Source organism: Ambystoma mexicanum, chromosome 6q, assembly GCF_040938575.1.
Source record: "Ambystoma mexicanum isolate Mex_15411 chromosome 6q, UKY_AmexF1_1, whole genome shotgun sequence".
Taxonomy (NCBI): Eukaryota; Metazoa; Chordata; class Amphibia; order Caudata; family Ambystomatidae; genus Ambystoma; species Ambystoma mexicanum.
Window position 1 is genome coordinate 485,585,550 of NC_090937.1, and position 26,584 is coordinate 485,612,133.

A 26,584-nucleotide genomic window follows, 5' to 3' on the forward strand; every position below is an offset into this window, starting at 1 on the left:
CAGAGCCAGCGCAGTTTTTTCCTGCGAATTTATGAAAAAAGGGTTACTTGGCAGCTTATGTCCAGTTGTGAATGGTGTAGTAACGGAACTGCAACCCGGGGGTCTATTAAGCCGTGGGGGCCACAGGGAGCTTGGGGTTGTTGAGGTGTGGGGCTGCTGGACAAGACAGCTCAATCACCATCAGGGGGGGGAGGAATGCACTGGAAATACTAAAGTAATAATGATGTACTTTTGTACGACAAACAGGTTTTTAGGTTGCAGGAAAGGATTGCTTGTGTTTGAAACAGTAAGGTACGGTGGAAGAGAAAAAGACGGACCGGTAAGGTGGACTTGGCAGGTCTATGTGTATAAGCTGCAGAATTGGATACTCCTTTTGTCCCAGGCTAAGTGGGGAGCTGGTTACCAACTGCAGATACCAATTTGGGGAAGTGGGGCATTGAGTACTTTGAAAATCATACATCCAATACATTGTTTTGCCCAATACAGGATGCACAACATGTCTCAACTAGGGTCGCCAGACATGTTTTCAGGAATAGATCTAGTTTTGAACAGTTCTTGCGGGGACGAATTTGATGAAGAGGCCATGATTGCATGCTTTCAGGAAAAGATGCGTTGGGGGCTAGGTGGACTGGGCAGAAAAGATGTTGGAGGATGAGCAGGAATTGCTCCTTCATGAACAGATTGTGCAGGCCCAGGTGTGTGCAGCCCCAGTCTTGGACATCCCACCGGCTACCGAGATACCTACCATCACCACACTGCCCAAAGTGAAAAGGGCAGCCCGGGTGCCAAAGGGTAAGGCTGTGTCTTTATTGCCGTGCGGGGTTGTGTTAGGGGACGGCGACCTTGGGACACCACCAACAAAGAAGCGGGCGGCGCGAAAGACAAAGGGTAAGGAAGCAGTTGTCGCTCCACAAGGTGTGGTCCCACCACAAGCCACCACAGGGGTGGTGGACGCTCCAATAGGTACACCGGGGGCTGCTACAGTCATTGAGTTGGGTAATACAATTGAGGCTACAATTGCACTCACTGGTGAACAACCAAATAGCAGTTTTAAATTCAATCCTGGCAGTAGTTGCAGGGACGAGTGAGAAATTGAATGAGACACTAAGTGAGATGTTGAAATTATTGCGGGGATCGGTGCTGGCACCACCTGAAGGTTCACCCAGCATAGCCATTAGAGAGGTGTGGGAAGCCCATCCGGAGCCGGCTGCCATCGGAGGGGTTTCAGGTGCAGTAGGGGGTACGGCTTCCCTGAGTTCTTTAGCTCTACAGAACCAGACAGTTTTCGGGGGAACAGGGTTGCAGTTCCTGTCTGCTCTGCCGCTGGGGTTGCCCCCCCCCTTTATCAATCGGCGCAGCAGCCCGCTCAGCAGTCTGGGGAATTCGCTGGGGCGACCACTGAGGTTAGCACTGGAGGGGGTGTTGTAGGAGAGGTTCCCCTTCCACTAGTAACAATAGCACCCTAATTGTCTGGCAGATCCATCATGGCATGGCATATCCCGATGCAGGTCAAAGAAAGGATCTGGACGAGGCAGTATTTTGATATATTCTCACTGTTTTGTTTGAGACAGCAGGCCCTGACATTCCTATTGGCAAGGAAGATGACCAGAAGAGACTGAAAAGGAACAAGCCTGAGGAGAACATACATACATTGGAAGATGGCTTTCTCTTTATTTGTAGCAGTCTGGATGGAGAAAGATCCAAGTCAGGGTTCGGCTTTGTGTAATACAGGGGGTTGATCATAAGTGAACATACGAAGTACGACTCCACGGGATGGATCGATTATGACTGGGATTTTAGGTCCAAAATGGCTCTGGTACCCGGGAGGACATGGGATCAAAAAGACATGGAAGGTTGGGTTTCATTCATGGGAGGTAAGGATAGGGTCAGTAAGCCAAATGGCGAGATGTCCAGAGGCTCAAGGAAGCCATGGTATGGCAAGTATGAGCAGAACCAAAAGAGTGATTGGCAGCCCTATCATTCAACCCCTCAGGACAGAGGGGGAATGACCAAGCACTAAGGCGCTCCATGGCAGGATGACCCTGTAGATCTTTTAACAAAGGGTCATGTATGTGGGGGGCCCAGGTGCAGATTCCCACACCAATACTCCAACTGTGGGGGGAGCCACCCGATTTACACACTGTTAAGACTGAGGGGGGCTCTAGGGACAGAGGCCAACACAGAGGGGGCCAGTAATTGGGTATGGGTATAAGGCCCGTCCCAGGTAGACAAGGTAGTTTTGCTGGAATTCCTGCAGGACTACCCAAGGGTGAAGGATTGGGATTTCTTGTGGGAGGGTTTTAGCAAGGGGTTCAAGATCCCCCTACAGGGGGGCCACTGACAGGTTGGATGGCCAGGAACACCCCTTCAGCGCTCCAGCAGCCCCAGGTGATTAGACAGAAGATAGAGAAGGAGGTGGAGCTTAGTAGGGTGGCAGGCCCCTTCCCTTCCCCGCCCCCCAATTGCATACTCATCCTTGGGCATTTTGCCCAAGAAGGAGAAGGGCAAGTTTAGGTTGATTCACCACCTTTCTTAGCCCGAAAGGGGACTCGGTTAATGATTGGCTGGAACAGGGCCTCTGCTCAGTGCATTATGCCTAGTTTGACCAGGCCATGCTGATGGTCACCACCACGAGGAGATGGGCACTCTTGGCCAAAGTGGACATAGAGTCCGCATTCCGACTCTTACAGTGCACCCACACAGTTTTCCCCTTTTGGGGTTTCATTGGGAGGGCGTTTTCTACATTGACAAATGCATGCCAATGGGTTGCTCAGTGTCTTGTGCACTATTTGAGGCATTTAGCACATTCTTGGAGTGGGCAGCGCGCAGAGTGGAACAGCGGGGTGACATCATTCATTATCTGTATGACTGTGTTCATGGGCCGGGAGTGGGGGGGGGTGGGGGAGGATCAATGGACTGTAGTCATGCCCTGTCTTCCTTCACAAACTTGATGGCCAGAATGGGGATCCCACTGGCACCTGAAAAAAAAAAAAGGACCCACTGAGGTATTGCCCTTTCTAGGTATTGAGGTAGATACGATAAAGGGGACTTGCAGGTTGCCACAAGAGAAGGGGTCTGAATTGATTAGAGAGATGGAGAACCTATTTGCCAAAAGACAGGACCACTTTGGAATGAGTACAGCAATTGTTGGGGAAATTTAATTTTGCGGCCAAGGTCATGCCGGCATGCCGGGTGTTCCCTCGCAGATTGGCAAGGGCGACGGCCGGAGTTTCCCAGGGGCACCATTGCATCTGCCTGGGGTCGGGCTTGAAGGATGATTTACGCATGTGGAGAGCCTTCCTCTGGTAGTTTAATGGGGGTGCTATTGTGGAGAAGCCCGTGGCAGACCAGTGGTGAATTAGTTATACTCGGATGCTTCAGTGAGTGACGGTTTTGGGGTAATATTGGAGCAGGAATGTTGCACCCAAAAATGGCCGGCCCAGTGGCACAAGAAGGGCAGGCAGGACAAAGAATATCATGACATTGAAGCTCTTCCCTATTGTCCTAGCACTCACACTGTGGCCCAAGGAACTGGGGAACAAGAGGGTGTGCTTCTGGTGTGATAACAAGGCTGTGGTTCAGGCCATAAACAGGCAGTCTGCATCATGCCTGGTGGTGCTGAGCCTTTTTAAGGCGATTGGTAGAGGTATGCTTGCGAAGGAATATTCTGTTCAAGGCATGACATATACAGGGTGTGGTGAATGTTGCTGCCGATGCCTTTTCTTGTTTTCAGTGGTGCAATTTTCGGGAGGCCCATCCAACTTCAAGGAAGGAGGTGGCATTGTTCAGGAGCGAGTGGTGGCAGCTGGTGTCGTGGACAAGACGCTCTGGAACTTGGGGGAGCGATGGCTCACACCAGACGTTAGATCCAGTTACCGGCAGGGCTACGGTAAGTTTTTGACTGTGGCAGAAACACTGCAAATAACAGGCTGTTCAGTAGAAGAGCAGGTACGTGCATTTGTGGTATGTGCTCATGATAATGGTAAGAGCAGGAGCTGGGCAATGGGGTACCTTGCAACCACAGCATTCCATGGCAAATTAAGGGGGTTGAAGGGCCCAACAAAAGAGTTCTTGGTACGCATGGCATTGAAGGGATGGGGCTGGCTGAGGGACCCAAGTGGGACGGTCGGAAACCCATCGACTTTGAGTTATTGCAGAAGCTGTTATGCGCCTTGCCTGGGCTATGCTTTAATGGATTCGAGGTGGCACTGTTCAGGGCAGCATTTTCACTTGCATTTTTTGGGGCTTTCTGGGTAATTGAATTGGTGGCAACAGGTAAAGAGGACCTCTCCGGTAGATCTGGCCTTGAGGGATGTGCAGTTCAGTTCAAAAGCCGACCGGGAAGTGTTGCGCATTATGTTGCGCCAGTACAAGAGTGATCAAGGGGGCAAGGAAAGTGGGTTGTGCTTCACCAATCCACTGCAGCAAAAGTTGTCCAGTTGCATTGTTAAGGGCTTCCTTGGCCTTGAGGCCCCAGCAGCCTGCCCCCCTCCTTATGCATTCTAGGGGAGCCACACTGATCAACTACCAGTTTAAAAGAATTCGATCAACCATGCTGGGTGCAGTGGGGATTGATGGCAAGGGATGGCCATCCCACAGTTTCTGGATCGTGCTGCCACAGCAGCCTTTTTACATGGCATGCCAGCAATTCAGAAAATAGGCAGATGGCAATCAAACTGCTTTCAGCTGTGTTAGGCCACAGGGCAAGCCTGAGTCCGGCACAGCGACTGACTAGGGCATGCAGGGGGTATCTCTGCATGTTAACGGACAGAATTGATGGGTATGGCGGATTATGCTTTTTTCAAAATGTTTCTCAACCATGCAATTTCTATCAACAGATGACGCAGTATGGATTGTGGGCCATTCATTTATTACTCTGGCCTGAGAACGCAGCCTGCCAATGGGCCCTGGCTCCTAATCTAGAATTGCAAAAAAACAGGGTGGTTTGGATCGGGGCACCAGCTAGGAGGTGACACACCTTGTTGCCAGCAGTGCAAAGGCCGCTGCAGTGGAGACCTGTGCCAAGGGTGCTATTGGTACATTTGGGTGGAAACCTCGCCATACTGGGGAGGGGGCGATTATGGGCCCAGATTCAAGTTGGCCTGTGTGCACTGGTGCAAGAATTACCTGGCACTGACATCATGTGGGCCGAGGTGGTACCCAGATTACAATGGTGTGGGAAGTTGTCTCACATTGCATGGAGAAGTCCAGGCGCAGACTAAACGAAGGAATTGAGAAATTTGCAAAGGCTGAGGACCTGGGATTTGTTTTACCCGCTTGCCTAAATTTGCTCCCTTTCCACTTTGTGGCGGATGGGGTGCATTTATCCGACAAAGGGAATGATCTGTTCCTCGCAGCTATTATGGGGGCCCCTGATGAAGGACGGTTGCAGCTAGAGCATTGGTATGTAGGAGTTATTGTGTGGGGGGAGACGGGGGCCCACCCCCAAAGCGTGGTGGAGTTCGAGGGGAAATCCTAGCTGGGAGGAGTTTGACGCTCCGGTTTTGACCGTGGACGGTTTTCCGATGGCCGCATACGAGCCAAATTTGGACGATGCGCATGTCCCTTAGGGATAGTGGAGACGACTCACCAACAAGATTGGGGTCCTGAGGAAGAAGTACTGCTTGACAGTTATATTCAGAAGCGTATGTCTGCTACCGTGCTAAGCCGGAAGCAACGAGTATCCCCCTGGAACATTCAGATTATGACCTTGCCCTGCTTATGGGCCCCTTTGAAGTCTAATGGTTTTGAACTATGGAGTTGCTTAGGGCTGGGACTTCCCCCGTATTGTTGTATGCTCCAATAAATGTGATCTTGTGTTTCCAAATGTGTTTCCAAATGTAAACAGTTGTCTGTATTTTATTAGTAGGGTAACGATTGTTATGGTCTTTTGTCTTGCTCCCCCCGACCTCCCTGCCCTGGAAGGGGGGTGGCCAATGGGGGAATGACACGGCTAAGGGGATGACCAGCCTTGTAGGGGGGTGCTAGAGGGACATCCTGCATAGCGGGCCACACCTCTACCCCCCCCGCCCCCCACAACCCCTCCTGGGATTGAACTCCCACCTTGCCTCCTCCGGGAGGAAGGGGCGTCCCCAGGGCCCAGCCACAGCCTGTGTGCGCCTGGGGGACTAGATATAAGGCGGGGGGACTGGGAGTCAGTCTCTTTCCACAGCCCCCCCGCTTGAAGTCCCACCCACCCTCGCCTTTCTGGTTTAGAGTAGAACATGTAGGGATTTCATGAGGTGCAAGGAATTGGTGTAGGGTTCTTTGGACCTTAATATAAACAGCTTTTATCATTATGTACGGCTAGGTAACTTTGCTTTTCAGTGTTTTTTGAGGTTGTAAGTCACTATGTGCTTGTTCATACTTTTTGTACCAGCTATTAATTTTCCTTTTCCTCTCACAGGCGGAGTTCGGGGCAGTCCTAGCCGGGGAGAAGTTTGACGCTGCAGTTTCGTCCATGAGCGGTTTCCCGATGGCTGCACTCGAGCCAAATTCGGACGATGGGCATGGAGTTCCTTAGGGACAGATGAGACTAAATGTCAACAAGAGTCGGTGCTCCTGAGGAAGAAGTACTGCTTGACAGTTCTATTCAGAAGCATATGTCCGCTACCCTGCTAAGCCTGAAGCGACCAGTGTTCCCCCCAGAACATTCAGATTATGACATTGCCCTGCTTATGGGCCCCTTAGAAGTCTAAGGTTTTTGAACTGTGAAGTTGCTTATGGCTGGGACTGCCCACGTATTGTTGTTGTATGCTCCAATAAATGTGATCTTGTGTTTCCAAATGTAAACAGTTGTCAGTATTTTATTTGCAGGGTAACAATTGTTATGGTCTTTTGTCTTGCTCACCCCCCTGAAAGGGGGTGGCCAATGGAGGATGGCACCGCTATGATATTGAAAAAGTGTAGACGAATAACCGAGCGGCTGACGGAGAAGCACGATTGTCAAAGAAAGCGGCTTTTCTCAGTTAAAAAGAAAAAAAAAGATAAGTGGGGTTATTGGAATCCTGTGGATTAAAGACCACCTGGCTCCAATTGCCATTGCGGAGCCTGGCTCATGATGTGAAACTGTGAACGTTGCTCACCTATCATATTATACTCGATCTTAACTTTGTACTAATTGTAAATGTGTCACTCACGCCACCCAACTCTGCCTTGGACGCCATCTAGCTACCTGATGTTCTCCAACTTGCCAATGTTGGATAAACCTGGTGTCTTCTGCTGCATATCACTTCCATCAATATTGTCAGGCACATGGCACTCGGGGGGCGGTTTGAATGTCTGAAGTATATCAGTTGGTTAGGGACCACTGATGGGTGGATGGTTTATAAAGCAATGCTGAATTTACCTGTGCTCCCATTCTTATGGCACCTCAACACTGGCGACAAGCGCCGAGCTGAGTACGAACAGGCAACCATCCACCTTCCCTTAACTCCATGTGAAGACCCTCATTGTTGCAGACGTCGGAGTGTAAATCCTTGCCACTAATACTAAACAAGCCTTTGCCAGGGCAGCATCTTTGCGATCAGGCAGCCAGTGATCTAAAGGGACTAGGCACCCGACACAAGCCAGAAAGTGACCAGTGGGGGTCAGCTCGGGGCCCCCCAGGTACACTGAGCTTACTTTAGACAGCCGGAGGGTGGCCAGAGGCACTTTCCTCTTGACTCCAGCCAGCATGCAGCCGAAGAGATGGCTGTGAGGAGAGCAGCGCTGTACTGGAATGATATAGATTGATGATGTGTGCATTGACGAGATGTTTTTGACATGGATGTGCACTTCTTTTGTGAAATGGCTGCTTTCCTTATATTTGCTCATCTTTATTCATGTATACGCTTTCTACGCCCTGGCGGGGGATTCTAAATGCATTATTACATGGTTGGTGTTGCCTCACATATCATTTACCTTTCATGTTAACACTGCCTTTCACCTATAATCGAGTCTAATCAAGATCTACATGCTTTGATCTTTGGTTTGTTATCATCCCACGTACATGATGCAACATTCAATTGTTTAATTGCCTCAGCCTCGGAATATTATGGCCATTCCTCTTTCTTTTGTGGTCATGCCTTTTTGTTTCATTGAGGTACTATGACTTGGTGCCTCAATCTTGTAGGGTGATTAGATGTGTCTGCTTGACCCAGATATATGTGAAGTTAGACCTTGTCATGTAGTGAAAGTGTAGTTGGATTTGACTATATATTCTGATGCTGCCTGTAAGGGGTAAGATCTGATAGTTTGTAGATTGATACTGGTGACGGGTTGTACTATGCTTGGCTAATGTGAATAGGTTGTCCTTGTTATATGTGGATGTTATAGAGTTCTGTTCCAGGTTTGTGTGTAAATTTAGGGTGGGGACGGGAGACTTGAGTTTGGAGTTTACTGAAAGTTTAGTGTTCAGTGACATTATACTTTTAGTTGCCTTGCTGCTGTATCTGTACAGTGTGCCATCTACTTGTTACTATTTTTAGCATATTCTAGTGTTTGTTGCCCCTTATGGGCATGTGCTTTACCTTTACTCCTTTCTTTCTTTTCTTTTTTCTATTTTCTTTTTCTATCCTGTTCTTTGATTGTAATTGCATATGTTATAATATGTCTCGAAATTCTACCTGTAGCATGAGACCATGCGTACTAAAATTGTGGATCATCTGAATATTGTCTCATGGAATGTTAATGGAATCAACAATGTGGTGAAAAGGACTAAGATTTTATCTCGACTGCGTTCATGCTCTTGTGACATCGCATTCCTCCAGGAGACACATTTAGATGACTCAGAGGCTGAAAAATTGAAAAGAGGTTGGGTTGGAGATACTTATTTTTCTAATCATTCCTCTAGTAGAAGAGGTGTTTCGATACTTATGAAAAAGAATCTGCCTATATCAGTCATCAAGAGCAAGGGAGACAAAGAAGGAAGAATTATTTGCGTTCTGGTGAGAATTCAAGTTGTGGACATTCTACTATGCAATCTGTATGTACCAAATTTGGATGATCCAATCTTTTTTCATGAAGTGGCTCAATTGCTTCAAAGTTTTAATATGGACTCCATTGTAGTGGGTGGTGATTTCAATCAGGTCGTGGACTCTGCTTTGGATCAATCAAATGGAGATTATACTAGGACACCGAATAGATGCAAACGATCCTTGGAGAATTTTATTGAGGAGTTCAACCTGGCTGACATCTGGAGGCTGGAGCACCCGTGGGACAGGGATTATAGTTTTCATTCACAGTGTCATGACACATATTCTAGAATTGACTTCTTTTTGACCTCTGGCCGAGTGACTTCCAGTTGCTATGACTCGGCTATTGCCCTTATTGCCCTATCTGACCACGCACCTATTTCATTGCGATTGTCCTTGCAATACTCTTTTGTTAAATCTCCAAGGTGGAGAATGAACTCTTATATACTGAAAAATGACCAGATCAGACAGGAGGTGACGGAGGAAATTGATAACTTCATCTTAATTAATAGGATTGCCGATATTCAACTTTCAACAGTATGGGAAGCTCTGAAATGCTTTGTTAGGGGGATAGTGATTTCAAAAACTGGCAAAGAAAGGAAATTGAGAACGAAAGAAATTCAGAGACTCTCTTCTGAAGCTAAGCGCCTGGATGTTCTGTTTGTAGCAAGCAGAGATGAAAATACAAAAAATGAACTACGAAAAACTAAGTATGAACTTAACAAACTCGTCTTTAGCCAAGTTGATTATGCACTGTTTAGACAAAAAATTAACTATTTTGAGAATGGTGAGAAGGCAGGGAAATTGCTGGCACATCGGCTGAAGATGGCTGAAAGCGATCGTTTCATTCCTGCAATAAGGAGTCTTACTAACACATTGGAGACGCAGCAAAAACAGATTAACAATTCATTCCGTGGCTTCTATGAAAAACTCTATGCCTCGGATATGTCCTGTGGAAATGATGAAATTGAAAACTTCCTTGACTCTCATGTTATCCCTAGCCTGACAACAGATGATGCGATGAGTTTAGAAGGGAAGGTGGAAGTAGATGATGATCAGCACGCAATTTCAAAACTAACCATGGGTAAATCACCTGGCACTGATGGACTACCTAATGAATTTTATATGGCCCTCCCTGATTCCGCACTACAGCTTTTGTGTGATGTTTTTAATGCTGCTTTTGAATCTGGTTCACTGCCGGATTCAATGAGACATGCATTGATTACAGTGATGAGGAAGAAAGACAGATCTGCTACCAGATGTGAGAATTATCGACCGATCAGTCTGATAAACTGTGACTGCAAAATACTGGCCAAGATCCTGGCTGTTCGGTTAAATAGGGTGGTTTCAAGTCTGGTACATGAGAATCAAGTGGGTTTTGTCTCTGGTAGGGCAGTGGCGGACAACATGAGGCGCCTGCTATTGACCATTGAGAAAGGGCATAATCAACCAATTGCCAGTGCGGTCATTTCCCTGGATGCTGAAAAGGCATTTGATCATGTTGAATGGAACTTTTTATTTGCATGCTTGGGGAAGATGAACTTTGTGCAAGATTTCCAGCGATGGGTTAAGTTATATACCAACCCTCCTGCAAGTGTGGTGACGAATGGACTTATTTCTGATCCGTTTGAGCTTCATCGTGGTACAAGGCAGGGTTGCCCTCTTTCACCTCTCCTTTTTTATTATATCTATGGAACCTCTAGCAGTGAGCTTAAGGGGGGATGTACGCCTTCAACCGGTAATTGGAAATGGTCTGAATAATTTGGTTTGGTTATATGCTGATGATTTGTTTATTGCCCTTCAAGACCCGGCTGTTGGTATTTCTTATTTGATGCAAGACATTCATTCCTTCTCCGTGATATCGGGATATAAGATTAACTGGAGTAAATCCGGGATCCTTCCAATCAATGGGTTGTGTCAACGACATACAGGTGTTCAATTTCAATTCAGGTGGTGTGCTGAAAAGCTGAAATATCTTGGCATATGGATTGGAGCAGACGTAGTGAAGTTACCTGCCATTAACTTTGCTTGGATTCTTCCGACTCTAAAATCACATTTGATGAGGTGGAGTCTTTTGAAGTTATCGACATGGGGCAGAATCGACTGTTTGAAGTTGAACCTGGCTCCTCGGACAAATTACTTCCCCATTAAGATACCAGGAAACATCTTTAAGGAGGTCAATAGGATTATGCTGAACTTTATTTGGAATGGGAAGCCTCCGAGACTTGCAATCTGGAAACTTCAACTCCAATTGAAATTGAGGGGAATGAATTTGCCTAATTTCTCACACTACCATTTATCCTTTTCCACTTGACATTTGTGCAAAGGTATTGACTCTGGAGATGTACAGTCTGAGCATTTTGACCTCTTATCTTGGGGATGCAGTGCTGTATCCCAATTAGACCCGAGAGCTCTGCTAACCACTCGAAGGAATAAATCAAGAAAAATCGGCGCCCTTACTTCATTCTTACAAGACTGCTGGTGTGAACTCTCAATCCGTGTGAGTGCAGATCCATATTTACATCCAGATGCCTCCATATGGAATAATCCAGCCTTGAAGTATCAGGGCAAAACTCTGTTTTGGACGGAATGGTTTGTGGCTGGGATCAAATACATTGGAGATTTGTTTGATGGGGAGAACTGGTTAACGTTCACTCAGCTTGGCCAGAGATATGATATGACGGAATGCTCATTTGCCGAATATCGAAAGTTGAAGATTATTATTTCGGCTTGTATTGAGGTGCCACAAAGCGTAGGCAGCTATAACTGTATGCCTCAGTGCATCTCACCCTGCTTCTACCTAGTATAGTATCATAAAAGCTACTCGGAAAGGTGATCCGAGATTACCTGCTCTGTGGGCGGAGGAATTGGGGGAAGATGTGAACTTCAGATGTTGGCGAAGGTGCTGTGAGAACACTCGTTTGGTGAGTTTGGATTGGTCCCTCAGAGCTTCTCAAACGAAGTTGTTGTTTAGGGCCTATTGGACGCCGGAGAAACTATTCAGGAGACAACTTTTCGACAACAATCTTTGCTGGAAATGTAAATGTTCTAGAGGATCTCTGAGTCACTTGATTTGGTCCTGTCCTAAAACGATGCAGTTCTGGGAAAAGGTATGTGAGAGATTAAGCTTGGTCTTAAACATTGCAATCCCCATGAATGCCTCATTATTCATTTTAGGCAATGATTCTCTTCTGGAGGAAATTGACTTTGGAAAGAAAGTTTGGCTGCTACGTGCATTTATGGTTGCTAAAAAATTCATTTTGAGGTCCTGGAAATCGAGTAATTCTTTCAACATTGATGATTGGGTGGAGGAGCTTCTTACAATTTCAACATATGAAAGAGCTATTTACAAACTCACTGATGACATTGACAAGTTTTGGGACATTTGGGGCTGCTTTCTTGATGCCTATGGGTAAAGCAGAACTTTGATCTGGGACAATATATACATATCCTTGTACACTATTGTGTTGTATGACATCTACAGGATGTGCATTGGTTGTTTTATTATTGAATTTTTTGTATGGTTCATGCAATTAGTATTCTTAGTCCTCATTTCCTGCATTTGCTCTTTTTTTTCCTTTCTCTTTCCTTTTTTTCTTTCTTTTTTTCTTTCTTTTTTTTTTTTTCTTTTTTTTGTTCTTCTTCAACCGGTTCTATTTTTAGTACATTGATGAATATTTTTAAATTGGTTTTGATATGTTGATTATTTATATTGAATTGATTGGCTATGTGTTTATTGGATTGTTCATGTTCATGTTTATTTATGTAAAAATAAAAATTTTAAAGAGAAGAGGTAGCTGTGCGTGCGCAGAGGCGCCTCTCTGCTCCGTTGCTGCGACCTCATGCTCTTGTTTAGGGCCTGCAAAGCATGTACGCGTGCAACAGCCACAGCGAGGTGGGGCAATGAAAGAGCAGGTAGCCGGAAGGCAGCACGTGCTGCGTTACGCAAAGCTTTTATTTCGAAACTAAAAGAATGTGATGTTATGTTAACTGATTTTGTAAAGCGTGCATTCACCCGAAGGCATCCGAAAAGAGCGATCAGGGGACCCGGACTGGGCCCGGCAATGATGGCGGATTCCACTGGTGCCATTGCACATTCCAAGCCAAGATAAAAAGTTAGCAGGGTCACGAGGATCCCTACACATTCACTGGAAATGCAGCACATCAGATAATGTATAACTAATCTGATGTGCTGCATTTTATTATAGGGCAGATTTGAATGTGTGTTGGCGCTGTTTTTATTTGTATATAACCAAATCAGAACAAGCACCAGAGAACCAACGGAAACGGGTTTAAAATTAAAGCACCCGAGGGGAGAGAGTACACAATGTAAAATGCTCTGTGCAAAGTCTGCTTGCACTGTGTGGCAGGTTAGACTCTGAGCCCTCCAAGGTGGGGGCTCAGATCTAATCTGCCCTGTGCGATCACTGTGCACTGAGTAATCTGCTCTGTGTGCACAGTGCGCTCGCACAGGGTAGATTATATCACGGAGCGGCCGAGCACCCACCTTCGCGGGCTCCGCACTGTAATCTGTGTGGTGTCCTACTGTGTATACATAGGGGGGCGGAGGCAGAAGAGCGCTTATAGCGCCATGTGCTGCTCTGCCCCCCTACTCCATGCTGTAGCAGGTGTTTTTGTTATTTTTGTTTTTTTTTTAAACGGTCCAGGGCAGAGCGCTAATGGTATGGTTTGTTTGGGCTGACTCTGGCCTGATCCCGAGATCCGGCTACACATCTGGTGCCAGATCTCGGATCCGCCGAGAGCCAAGAAAGGCAGTCAGGACAGAATGCAAAAGATGAAAGGCATGCCATGATATGGGTCGGAAACGCAAGGGAGCTGTATTACATGAATGTACAGCGATTAGTGATATGGGCACTCTGATATTATGGAACGCTTCACACTGTATAATGTAGGCGTCCATGAGAGTGCTCGCTGTTTGGAACACCATGGGCTTGAGTCCTCATAGGCTGTGATCGAGGATGGGACTTCTGAAAGCTGAAATAAAATGGCTGCCCTCTGTACAGAAACAGACTGCAGAACCAATGGCATCCTCCTGACATGATCTGCCCAGCCAATCAGGTTGTGTTTACATCCAGAGACACTAGAAACACCACCCACAGATCAGTATATGGAGAATTTGAAAGCCATTTTATAAAACCCGTATCTTTAACAAAACTACTTTGTTTTGAAAACCAAATATATTACATAGCTTAAAAGATGCTGTAAATATTCTTAAAAGCAACAATCAAGTGCAATAACTTTAAAATAACATTAAGAGATGACGACCGCCATTTGGAAGTAAAAATGGCTGACAAATTCACCACACAGTAGAAATTGGGCCAAAGAGTGCAAAAGGAGGTGTGGCTGGAAGGGAAATAAGTGGGAATGGGAGCAAATTCCTATATATTTCACTTGGCGATGGGCGTTAAATGGTTGGGACACATGGTCAAATTACCATGTATCCATCCTCATGCCAACCTGCATTGAAAAGCATTACAACAAACCTGCATCCAAAGCCCCTGTTTCAAGCTCTCATGTTAAAGCTCTTATTTTAATGGCAATAGTCTTGGCTTTATAGGTAGCACTTTCAGCGCCACCTAATAGCCAAAGCTAAAAATGGGCTTCCTCTCACCTCACTCTCCCACGCCCACCCATCCCCTCAGCCCCCAAAATCTCCTGCAGCTGTTTTTAATGCTTTGGAATCCTCCTGGGTGTACTGAAAATAGGCACAGCATGGTGAGGACGTAAACACAAGCGGTTTTCCCTAAAGTCATTGTTGCATTTTGGTGGTTGAAGGAAAAGGATTGGAGAGCAGACAAAGGGGTGCATCAGTGTTTTGTGTGAACTTGCTGCTAAGGCATGTGTTCACACTATTGTAGTTTAGGGTCCACTCTCTGCCAGTTTACTTGTAGGGCCATGTGAAACGCACCAATACATTGGGAGGTAGATTCATATACACCAGTTTGATTATTTTGCTTACCGACTTTGTTTTGCTAGGCCGGGGTGCAGTCAGATGTGCATGTGTGTGTGTTTTACACTTATGTAGGTGAAGACCTGTATCCAAACGTGAATCCTCGATGTTTAAGAGGTAACCCAATTGGTCTAGGCACTGTTTTACTAGTTTGCATGTGCTCAAATTTTTGTGGCAGTGCAAGCTTAACCTGTATTTTTTTTTTGTTGCCCAAATGCATTTCATCGGCTGCTATTGGACTTGGCTTTGCGATTTCCACAGTGTGTCCTCCGATTGTAGAAAATGACCCATTACCCAGATCCCCAAACACTAGTAAAATGATTGCACAAGTATGGCGTGGTATTTGAATTTTGCGTTTGAACAAGACCTATAACTGTTGTAGAGGCCATAGTCATGTTTTTTTGTTCTTTGTTTTTAGGGAAAAAAACAAGCAACAGGCAGATTCTGTGGCACTGTGTTGGAAGACGGAAGGCAACAGCATACTACAAATAGATGGCACAAAGTCTTTCAGTTTTGGTAAGCTACATGAAGTTACGAGAAGACTACTAACGTATCGTTTGGTAACGTTTTTTTTCTTTTCAGCATTTTCTCTTCAGGAATTCTATAAACTTTATTGTGTTGATTGCAAAATGAACACATGCATGTCACGACACTGCTTCACCTTGCAGCTCAGGCACCCAACAAATGACAGTAACTAAATTCCTATAAAACGAGAGGTGGCCGCTCCTAATGCATACTTGACACAAGGGCAAAATGCTTCACAGAAAATCCTGGATCCCAATGGCTGAGACTCTGAATCGCTCCTCTGTTAGTTTTCACCTTATAAGAAGGTTGCACTCCCAAAGCCCCACATTACACATTTTTATTTTTAGTGCGTTTGGTTAATAAACTTTTGCACTACACAAAGCAAAACATAAAATATACAACAATTAACTAATTCATTTCACATATTAACAATTAAAATTGTAAATTAAAACTCAAATATCAGTTACATAAAATCCATAGCATCAGTTATTTTAAAATATTGAATACGACCACAATCCAAAAGTGCAAGTTCCTCCTTCCAAATATAAAAAGCTGCAGATGTAATCACCAAAGCTCCAAAATGTATCTGTGAATAGGCTTTCCTCTAGACTTAAGAGGTGATATCCCTTAATATAATTCACCCTTAAAACCTCTCTAGATGCAAGAACATCATGGCTGGTTTCGATGGTACGACGTTCATTCATCAGCCCTTATTTTATTTATTTATTTATTTATTTTTTTTTCCCCAGAATTCTTTTTGCCTAAATGTTTTTGCTGAAAATCTTCAATGAAAAATATGGGGTTGAGGGGCGTAAGGCCATCCATATAAGGGGTAGGTTGGGGTGTATGGAATACATAATGAGTTTTTGGGGGGGCCCAAATAAAAAAATAAAGTGGTGCATTTTTACCGCAAAAAATTATCAGCAAAAAAAGCCACGCAAAAAAGGCCAATGAATCAACATAGAACCTTTTTCCGCTGTGATTGCCTGGTGACAGAGACAACGTCTTTCATTGTGTCGAATGCCACGTCAGCCTCAAATGCTCAATAGTGCGCAGCATATTAAAGCAGCAGTAGATAATAAATCTCAACTTTAGAGAACACATTTTCGTCAAATATGTACAGGTGTGTTCAAAGACCCCCACCCCCCAAGTACAAAATTCTGCAAATCTTTTTGCTTTGAAGTTTAGTCATATTTTCACATCGTTCCCAAGCCATAGTTTGACTTTTTAGAACTACATGGGCATTAGGGAGGTTGAGAGGTTGATCGAAGGTCAGGCCAATATCTTATAGATGAGCCAGCACAGATATTTGCAAATCCTGTACAAACTAATCTGGAACCTCTTCGGAGAGGCTACCAATAGAGTTTCAGAATCGGAGGGTACATAGCTCTAGATAAAATGAGAATTGCTGAACTAACCACAAGGACCTAACGGATGGTAACCCAAGCTTGCCTATTAAGGCCTCAACAGGCACCGTTTTTGGGACACCCTATACTGATCTAAACAATTTCCCCTCACTTTTTATGTAGCCCTGTAGCATGGCATGCTGGAAGAGCTTCAAGCTGTATAAAAGATGGGAATAATGCTCTTTTTATATATGGTAAGGAGGCCTTCTATGTTGTGACCTCCTTTCCTAACAAAGAATGTCCTAATTTCGAGCAATTTTTTTCATGATAAATTCACCATAATAGGGAATCGCTGGCCTAGATGTAATAGGGAAGCCTAGATATACATAGCTATCAACTGCACCAATATAACATTTGCCAGTTTCCAATTGAAGGGAATTCTGTTCCCTGAGCTGCCACCAAAAATCGTAAAATTTGATTTGGAAGATCTGATCTTCATACTCTTTGCAGTGGCAACATAGTGGAGTGCATCCATGGAGTGTTGTATCCCAATGGGAGTAAAATCAAGTAACACTGTGTTGTCAGCATAAGCCACCGTCAGAAAGGCTTCCTTGCCAAGAAGGGGGGGCCGGGGGGGGGGGACAGGACTGTGGCAAGATCTAATTGTGCCATCCATATAACAAGATGTTAAAAGGGTTCAAGTACGCACTCCTGTTTGAGGCCTCTATTTGTTTTAATAGGCAGAGTAATGGTGCCGTTATGGCTTGGCCGAACAGTGACTGTGGTTTCGGAGTGTAGTAGCCTTATAAACTTAAGATCTAAGCCCCATTTTGGAAGTTTACTCCATAAAGTAGGACCTGACACGCAGTCAAAAGCCTTGGCGTAATCGATGAAACATACAAATAATTTCCTGTTAAGCCGACTTAGAACGTCCGCCATCACTCAGTGAAGTGCACAAATATTATGGGCAGTGCTGTGTGCTCGTCTGAATCCAGTCGAACTTTTTCAAAAGATCTTTCTCCTCCACCCACTTTAGTTTTATTAATATTGGGAAAGAGAATATTTTAGAACTGGAGTCGAGCATGGCTAAAAGCCTATAGTTGGAGGGATCCATCCTATCCCCCTTTTTATGCACCGGGACAAGTCTGGATTCTCTACAACTGGACTGAATGTTCCTTGGTCCAGGATCCGATTGAACAGTTGCTTCAACAGTTAGCAACTGTATCTGGGCTGGGGGCACGAGATGCTTTAAGCTTTATTGATGACCTCTAGGATGTCATCTACTTCGAAACTCTCCATTATGTTGTCTTCCTGGTATTGAATATCCTGTCCCGCCACAGCTAGGTTATGGTAAAATTAAAGTTCAATAATATGGTTAGTCCAGACAGGTTCAGAAATGGGGTTCGGTTCCGAAGGAGCAGTCCCCACTAGGAACTTCCTATACCCATACTAACACACATTTTGCTGTTATTACCACCCAACAGACCAAAGAGAAATTTCCAATTTGCGTTATTAATCGAACACTTGTATTGTTTCAACCAATTCTTGTAAGGGGTGGAGAAGGAGCGTATTAGCGTTTTCCTGTCCACATGAGACAGCAAGCAGGATCCCCTTAACAGAGGCAACCGCCCTCCGCTAGACCTTTTTCCTTTTGATGTATTAAAAGGTCCAACAGCCCCAGGTTAGCTTTTGTTAGGACAGCACCAAGGTTGTTTCAGATGTAACATACACACAAACCCAGCCATCATATCACTAATATCCCAATTGTTCTGTGTTAATGGATTTTCCAGAACATAATGACCAGTGCAAATCAACACTTTTAAATTTCTTAACGTTCGAATCAGTCAAATAATGTCCCTGGAGATTCACTTCAACTTCAATACAAGAGCGAAAGGTTACCATGGGCTCAGACAAAGCCTGAGACCATGATAGAAGGGTGTGGTCACTGAGAGTAGTAAAATGATTGTACAAGGCATTATTCCGCCTCTACTGAGTGGAGTCAATAAAAAAAAGTCACTGCTGGAAGCGACTTTACCATTAGTCCACGTCTTCTCAGGCACGGAAACTGCTCTCCTGAACATCTGTGAAGATCTGCTCTCCAATCTTGACTCTAACATTCCCTCTTTCCTCATCCTCCTCGATCTCTCTTCTGCCTTCGACACGGTCAACCATACCATCCTGCTCAACCGTCTCTGTGAAAACCTGGGTATCACTGATCAGGCTCTTGCCTGGCTGACCTCTTTCCTCTCAGATCGACCCTCCCAGGTCCAACTTGGGTCCTTCTTTCATCTATCTTCCTCTCTACCTCTGGTGTTCCCCAGGGGTCGAACCTCTCGCCCTGGCTTTTCAACCAATACCTGGCAACTCTCGCCCACTGCATTGCCACTTTCTGCTCAAATTTCCAGTGCTATGCTGTTACCTCTGGGTCTGGGCGCTATCAACAAATAAAATTAGATAAAATGTATTTAGAAATTGTCAACACCCATGATCACTGGAGTTCCTTTCAACCTTTGAGCAGGAATTATTGACACCATTTAGTTAATCAGCAAACATTAAAATCACCAGTAAGAATCACTTTTGTTTACCAGGATGTTGCTCAAACCATCGAAGTAATAACTTCACAATGGTATTCTGGACAATTTTTTGCAGCGGGGCCTACAGGAAAGATTTATAATCAAACTCCTGTTGGCTGGAATAAAGGGACCCTTGAGGACAGCAGACAGGGCAAAGTGAATGATAGGCCCAGCAGTACATTCTCTGTTTAAATTGGGCCTTTGCCAATCCCCCTACAACCCCCCCCCCCCCAATGGGAAGGACCCTCTCCTTGGAAGTTGCGGGGTGGCTAATAATACTATGACCATTGATGCTAAAATCTCTGCACACCTAGGTTTCCTGTAAAAGAAAAATATCACTAGATGATATGAGAAACCCACTGAATGACAAAAAAGATCTAAATCCACATGTGTTCCAAGAGAGCCATTTGATGCAATCCGATAAGTCGGAGCGTCAGTGATTGCCAATGACAACCAGAAGGCTTTTCCACTGGTTTAATGAAGGAAGAAACCTAGATGGCTCTTTCTGTGGTATGGTTATACCCTAATGTAGACCTCTTAAACTGGAGAGGGGGAGCCAGAGGGATCTTGGTGGGTAAGGAATTAAGAGTAGGTTTACAACGCACTGTTAATTAGTAACCCAGTGATTAGATTTCAGGAAAACAAGAACTCAACAATTCCCCACAATTGGTGATACAAATTCGGCAACGACCCAGTTAGATGGGCTGTCAGTCTCAGGTTTCAATATGTGGAATTAAGTGAAAAAAATAGTTTTCACATTACTGAGAAAAAAAGATAGATTTAGAAAGACTGCTCTGTGGCCACACAGAGCGGTCTTTCTTAATCTGTCATGCCCGTGCCGCGGGCACAGCGAGACCCAGAGGCGTTGTTGCGCGAGTTTCAGGTGAGTGTCTACGTATGTGTGGGGGAGTAAGGGTGTGTTGTGCTGGGCAGGGGGTGGTGGATGGGTAAATGGGTGAGGATCTGGGGGGTGGTTGAAGTCCCCCCTGTTAACCAGGCAACCAGCGGGAGAGGGTAGGGTTGGGGAAGGGATCACCTTGCTGGGGCTGGTCAGGCAGTATGTGATATTTCAGGCATTTTAAAGCCAACACAAAAACGTCAGAAAAAATTCGGGTTGTTGTGTGTTCGGTCTTTAAAATGCAGTAATATCACATAGAACCTAATATGTATAATGTGCGATCCAAGGACTTTCAGCCGAGGGATTTTACGAAACGGGTCCAGCAGAAAGCATTGTATCATAAAAGGGCTCTCTGCTGAAGGATTGACCTCTTCTAGTTTGGCCCATTTCCCAGTGGCAAATAAAACCGTTAGACTGTTCCTGCAATCCTAGGGGCATGATAGGCATATTGCTTAGAAGGAAGTGAAGGAGCAAGGTTGGCTTTGGAGCTAGCAGGTTTCTCCCCAGTGATGGATACACTGGGCCATAGATTTGCAGCTGAGGTCTGTGACAAAATCCAATTGTTATTCAGTATGGTCGACTTAATGTGCAGTAGGGGGCACCACGCATACATCAACAAGTGGGGCCATGGGCAGAGAAGTGTTCTCCACAGCATCTGCCTCTGTATCTATTTGTCCATGAGGTGCCGCAGTTGAACCTGTTGAGCAGTGCCATCTTGAAGAGGCATGGTGATAACTGTCTTTTCAGGAGGTGCTTGATTTTTCAAAGTAAATTGAAACGCCCCATCTGGTTTCAATCAGGTGCCTTGTTATGCCTGGCTAGTAGCTTGCATCATGATATGTTTACCCCTAATGTAGAAGATGATTTTAGTTATAAGCATTTACATTATCTGGCCTCTTTTGAAAGTGAAAAGCAAACCACCTTTGGGGGGAACTTGAGACATCTGCCACCTTTTTTAAAAAAAAAAAAAAAATCTTTTCAGCCTTTTTTTTGTTGCTAAGGGTATGTTGGGAGCAATTAACTGAATACATTAGTGTCTGGGAGACTGTTATTCACTTGCTAATTTAATGTCTTTTTTGTAGATCGTGTATTCCATTCTGAGGAATCCACGGAAAAGGTATACCAAGAAATGGCAATACCTATAATTAATTCTGCCATCCAGGGATACAATGGTAAGCATTTTCTCAATGTTTTTCAGTTTGCGTTGTTTAACATGTTTATTATACAATTATTCATTTTGCTTCTTTTTTCCCAATAGGGACAATTTTTGCATATGGGCAAACGTCATCGGGGAAAACGTATACCATGATGGGCAGTAGTACATCTTGTGGTGTTATACCACAAGCAATTCATGATGTTTTTAAAGTCGTCAAAGAAGTAAGACTCCAATTTTTTTTTCTTTTCACATAGTCCCACATTTATTATAGTTCTTTGTTTTGAGTGCTACTTTTCAATGGAATCTAATGTCATACATATGTTCCCCTGTCCCCTGAAACCAATTGCCACTATGCAATTCTTCTACAGTGTCCATTTCCAAATCGTGAAATGTGTAGTTTGAGCAGGTCGCTGAGTTTGTATAATGGTTCACTGACCACTTTTGGTATAAGTCTGTACTACACAGGTTGGTACTGTGGCTGAGCAGCCAGGCTTATCTCAAGAAGGGTCAGTGTGAGCAGTAGTGTTACACAGAGGTGTACAATGACTAGTACTCAAACTCTTACACACAAGGTTTCTTGATCAAACAATTATTTTTAAGTCAGTTCGGTAAACCTTCGTCAGAAGGGGCAATACATATGGGACCCACAAATACACTCCAAAATACACCCTCTTAGTTTCTCTAAATCAGCAAGTACCCATTTGGGATGGCACACACACTTCCTACACCCTCGGGTGATTTAAGTAACTAGGACACTGTGCACATTAATATATCACTGGTACATTTAGAGCAATACAGAGTTTGGGGCAAAGAAAAGGGTTTGCGAATAAAGGAAAGGTTAAACAAATATTTTGAAGCAGGTAAGTACTTTTTAACCCCCAATGCAAAGTAAATTAACCATTTCCTGGAGGAAAGGTAAAGCACAATGTCAGAGGTAAGAAGTGTCTCTCAGGGAGCCAAGACAGCCATTGTAATTGAACAGAGTCCAGGTGAGCTGAAGCACTTCTTGCAGGTACGTTAAAAATGTTTTAGAAGTCTTTGTAGAAAAAGTAGAATCAATGTAGGGGTACAAGCTGGGAGGCTTCTGTAAGGCAAAGCTGCAAGCAACTCTGAAAAGGCAACCAAGACCAGTCTAAACTGGGAACAAGTAAGGCTACAACAACAAGAGGCAAGTCCCCTTAGATTTGCAGTATCTTTGGTTAGAAGAAATGGTTCTAGCTGTCTTCTGTTCCTGTGTAGCTCTGCAGATCCTGGTTTTCCTAGGCCTCAGTCGTGGGGACAAGAGGGAGGACGTCTAGGGACTGCTGCACTACAATGGGAGGGTCAGCGGCAGCAATGGGCAAACTACAATTCAGTGGCACTTTGCCGTTTCAGCTCCTCACGTCTCAGCAAATAGCACCACTGCGGTTCTCGGCTCACCACTCCAGGCTTTCCTTGCATCTGGGGTCCAGCACTCTGTTGAGGTGGCTCAGGCTTGGTCAGTCCTGCTTCCTGGGAGTCGGAGGATCTTCCTGAAGCTAGTGTCCGACTTAAGTGATGCACTCAATCTGGTGTTCCTCTCCCTGGCACTTTGGTTGCAGCAGCAGCAGTGGAAGTACAGCCAGCTCCGAGAGGATGTCCAGACGAGTTCACTTTGGGGTTGATTGGTCCCACCAACCCAAGGGGAGAAGTCATCCTTGCAGGGCTTCTCTAGTCGAGACAAATTCAGAGCTTCAGCACAGCAGCAGGGCTTCACCAGGCAAACCAACGGTGCAGGAGTTGCAGCAGGCGTCTCGTCCAAGTCCTCCTTCGGATTCCTTCGTCCAGTGGTCGACTCTGCCTTCCAAGCCAAAAAGCCTCACCTTTTTATGCAGTTTTCTCCCATTCATTCCAGCCTAGCTGTCAATCACCCAGCAGGACAGCCAGCCAGTCAATCACCTTTTGGGTGCATGTGCCAGACTTGGATGGAATTCTCAACCTTAGCTTGCGTCACTTCTAGACAGGATTATGAATCTTAGCATGTGCCACACTTCGATGGAATAGTGAATGATAGCAGGCACCACACCCAGGCATAATTGCAAGCACAGCTATGCCAACTAACCAATCCACTAACAATTTCATCCCTCTGCATACACCTCTCAAACGCTAACCAAACACAACCACAAGCCTTAAACGCAGCAAACCGCACAAACTTCACTACACTGCAACAACAAAATGCACATAGACTTGCACAACAGCACATGACTACCGACCGTAAAACACCCCAAGCCCAGCCAACGGACCCACCGGGTTGAGGCTGCTATCTTGCACTTTTCCAGCTCATTCCCACTAACTCACCCCTCCCCCCACCACTCTCCCTTTTTCAGAGCCGCCAGAGTGCCGGGGACCACTCCGGTGGTGATAGTGCGCGGTACAAATATCCTTTAACATTAACATAACATTAACATTCCTGTAACCAAGGGGATTAAGCACAGGGAGTTTCGGGAACCTCCCTCACTTCCTGCCTCTGCCAGACACTCTGGAGCCAGAGGCGAGTCTTCACTCGTGAATCCCGCCGAAGACCAAACAAACAAAGGGACCATACCTGGTTTGGCTCTGAAGAGTAAATCTCAAGAAGGACCTTTCCAGCAAGAAATGAAGGAAAAAGACGACCAGGGCCATTTTGACAAAATGGGCACCCAGGTGTGCCTTAGTGCAGCTGCGAAGGTAGCCTGCGGTAAAAACACACAAAGGTAGTTGAAAGTAAACCACTGCCACCAGCCGTTAATTTTACATAACAGGGTAACATAAAAAAAGAAAGGGTAACATAAAAAATGTTACGTGATAAACTAGATAAAGCGGATACTAAGTAACACCTCGGCACCCTATTTTAAGATGGTGTGTGCTTGATCTAGAAAGTTACAAATGTAATTAAAGTCAATTTCACTTCACTGCTCTTTGGAAACGGTAGTTATCCAATATAAGGTATTTTAACCTTTGGGAAATCTGAAAAGACTTCCCTGTGCCACTGCACTGAAGGTGCTGGGTGCCACAATGTAAAAAGATGATGCATATGAAGTTTCAGACTCCAAAACCAAAAGAATCAAATCACAGAAAAAATGCATGAGAGAGTGGGGAAAAAGGACTCGCTCTGTCCAGGTTCAAAATTAAAAAGTCCTAAAGTCCAGCAAAACTGCTGGGGTTCTCTAAGGTAGCAGGGAATTGGCACATTTCTGAGAATTCTCCTTAACAAAACCCTTGATCACTGACATCTACTTCTAGTCAGATTTTATGATAACTAGGTAAGTAACTTAGCCTGCAACTTTTCACATGCAGACTGCTTGTACACCCAAACCCAACATGGCATGGCCTTTAAATTTACTCTGAGTACCGTTTACTGGGCATGGTTTATGGCTATTGTTGGGAAATTTGTCTAAAGTCCACCTGTGGTAGGACTTTATAAAACTGTCCCCTTGGTATACAGTGTGTTGGGGAGAATTCTCAAAAATGTGCTAATTCCCTTCACTTTAGAGACCCGCAGCAACTTTACTGGATTTTTAGGACGTGATTTTTTTACAACGAACTACCATGATTTTTCCCATCCGCAAACACCGTAAAAATCGTGGGAGCCGTGTTTTTCCAACATGGCGCCTTAACCCCCTTTGTTTAAACAGGTCCCGGTCTTCTTTTTTCGCCATTTCTTTTTAGAAAGGTCCTTCTAGTGTTTGTCTCTGTGCACCAAACCAGGTTTGTACCTTTGTTTCTATGCCTTTGGCAGGCTTCAGTGCTGAAGCCCTCCTCTGGCGTCTGAGTGTCTGGGGTGTGCAGGAAGTGAGGGAGGTGCCCGAAACTCCCTGTGCTTGGTCTCCTAGGAGACCCAAATGCACTCTGGTGTGATTGGCTGGCTGGCTGGCTGGCTGTCTGGCAAGGACAGCCACCCTGCTGGGTGAGTGGCAGCTAGGCTGTAATGAATGGGAGAAAACTGTTTAAAAGGCTAGTCTCTTGGACTGGAAAGCAGAGTCGACCACTGGAACGAAAGAACTGAAGACGAGCTGGAAGAGGATGGCTGCTGCAACTCCTGGACCGTTGGTTTGCTCGGTGAAGCCCTGCTGCAGGTCCGAATTGCCAAGTTCATCTCGACGGAGAAGCCACTTCAAGGACGACTTCTTCCTTTTGGGTTGGTGGGACCAATGAACTTGTAAGCCACCTCGATACCATTCTCGGAGCTGGTTAGGATTAACCAGGGGAAAGGACACCAGCTTGTGTGCTTGAATTACAGCTACTCAAACTGAAGTGACTCAATTTTGTCCGTTTTCCGACGATCCCGTGCAGTGCAGGAGTCCCTCGATGTCCTCCCTCTTGTCCCCACGACTGAGGCTCAGGAACAGTGAGATCTGCAGGAACTGCCAGGAACCAATGTCTTCAGCTGCATCTTTTGCTTCATATTAAGGTACTGTGCCAACCCGACTGAGACCACGCCTCTCTCGCAGTGAAAGTTTGTGGAACTTTGCCAACTTGCTGGCATAATCGGCGTGTGACCCAATGTATGATTCTTTTTCGTACAAACTACTTCTGAGAACTTTGGCAAAGACTTTACCGTTTACTTGTCACGACCCTCGCCCAAAACCCCCTCTGGCAAACCAATTGGCCAGGTGGAGTCAGGTCTCGGGCCTCTAGAGCCTGGCATCCTCTTCAAAAGCCCTCATGGGGCCAGTCCTGGTGCCTATGGCGCTAGGCTCATACACCATGAAAAACAATGTGCTTGGGAACTACTTTATTGTATTGTCAGCCAACATGGAGGCATCCACATAGCTTGGTTTGTAAGAACCAAGCTATGCGGTCTAGTGTTTTGGGTGTGGTAGCCTAGGTACTACTTTACCTGGTATCAGGTAATAATATCCCCAACAGAAATATTGCCGTAAATATGGCCGTTTGGTTCGCCATAGGCGATATTTTTATTGGGGATATTATGTGGGAGCAGGGGTTGTGGGGGTGTCCCCCGCACATTAAAAAGTGATGCAGGGGTTGCGGGGGTGTTCCCCGCAGGGTCCATTGTGAATTTCGCCACAAAAATATGGCGATATTTTTGTATGCCGATATTTTTGCTGCGAAATTATCACATGGAACCCTTTACCTGGACTATTTTGTTGGGCTATTTAAACCACACCCGAGCAAGACCACACGCTTCGCGTTACTTTGCAGC

The 26,584-nt window shown here is 45.3% G+C and overlaps 1 protein-coding gene across 5 annotated transcripts in view; it reads left to right on the plus strand.

Annotated features, from left to right (window-relative positions):
• Positions 1–26,584, plus strand: part of CENPE (centromere protein E) — a 2,471,681-nt gene that overhangs the window by 72,700 nt on the left and 2,372,397 nt on the right. For all 5 annotated transcript variants that reach the window (XM_069630970.1, XM_069630968.1, XM_069630972.1 and 2 more), the window contains exons 2-4: positions 15,344–15,441; positions 21,350–21,439; positions 21,526–21,644. In XM_069630970.1, the coding sequence (XP_069487071.1) occupies positions 15,344–15,441; positions 21,350–21,439; positions 21,526–21,644 (307 nt within the window). The remainder of the gene's footprint in view (positions 1–15,343; positions 15,442–21,349; positions 21,440–21,525; positions 21,645–26,584) is intronic.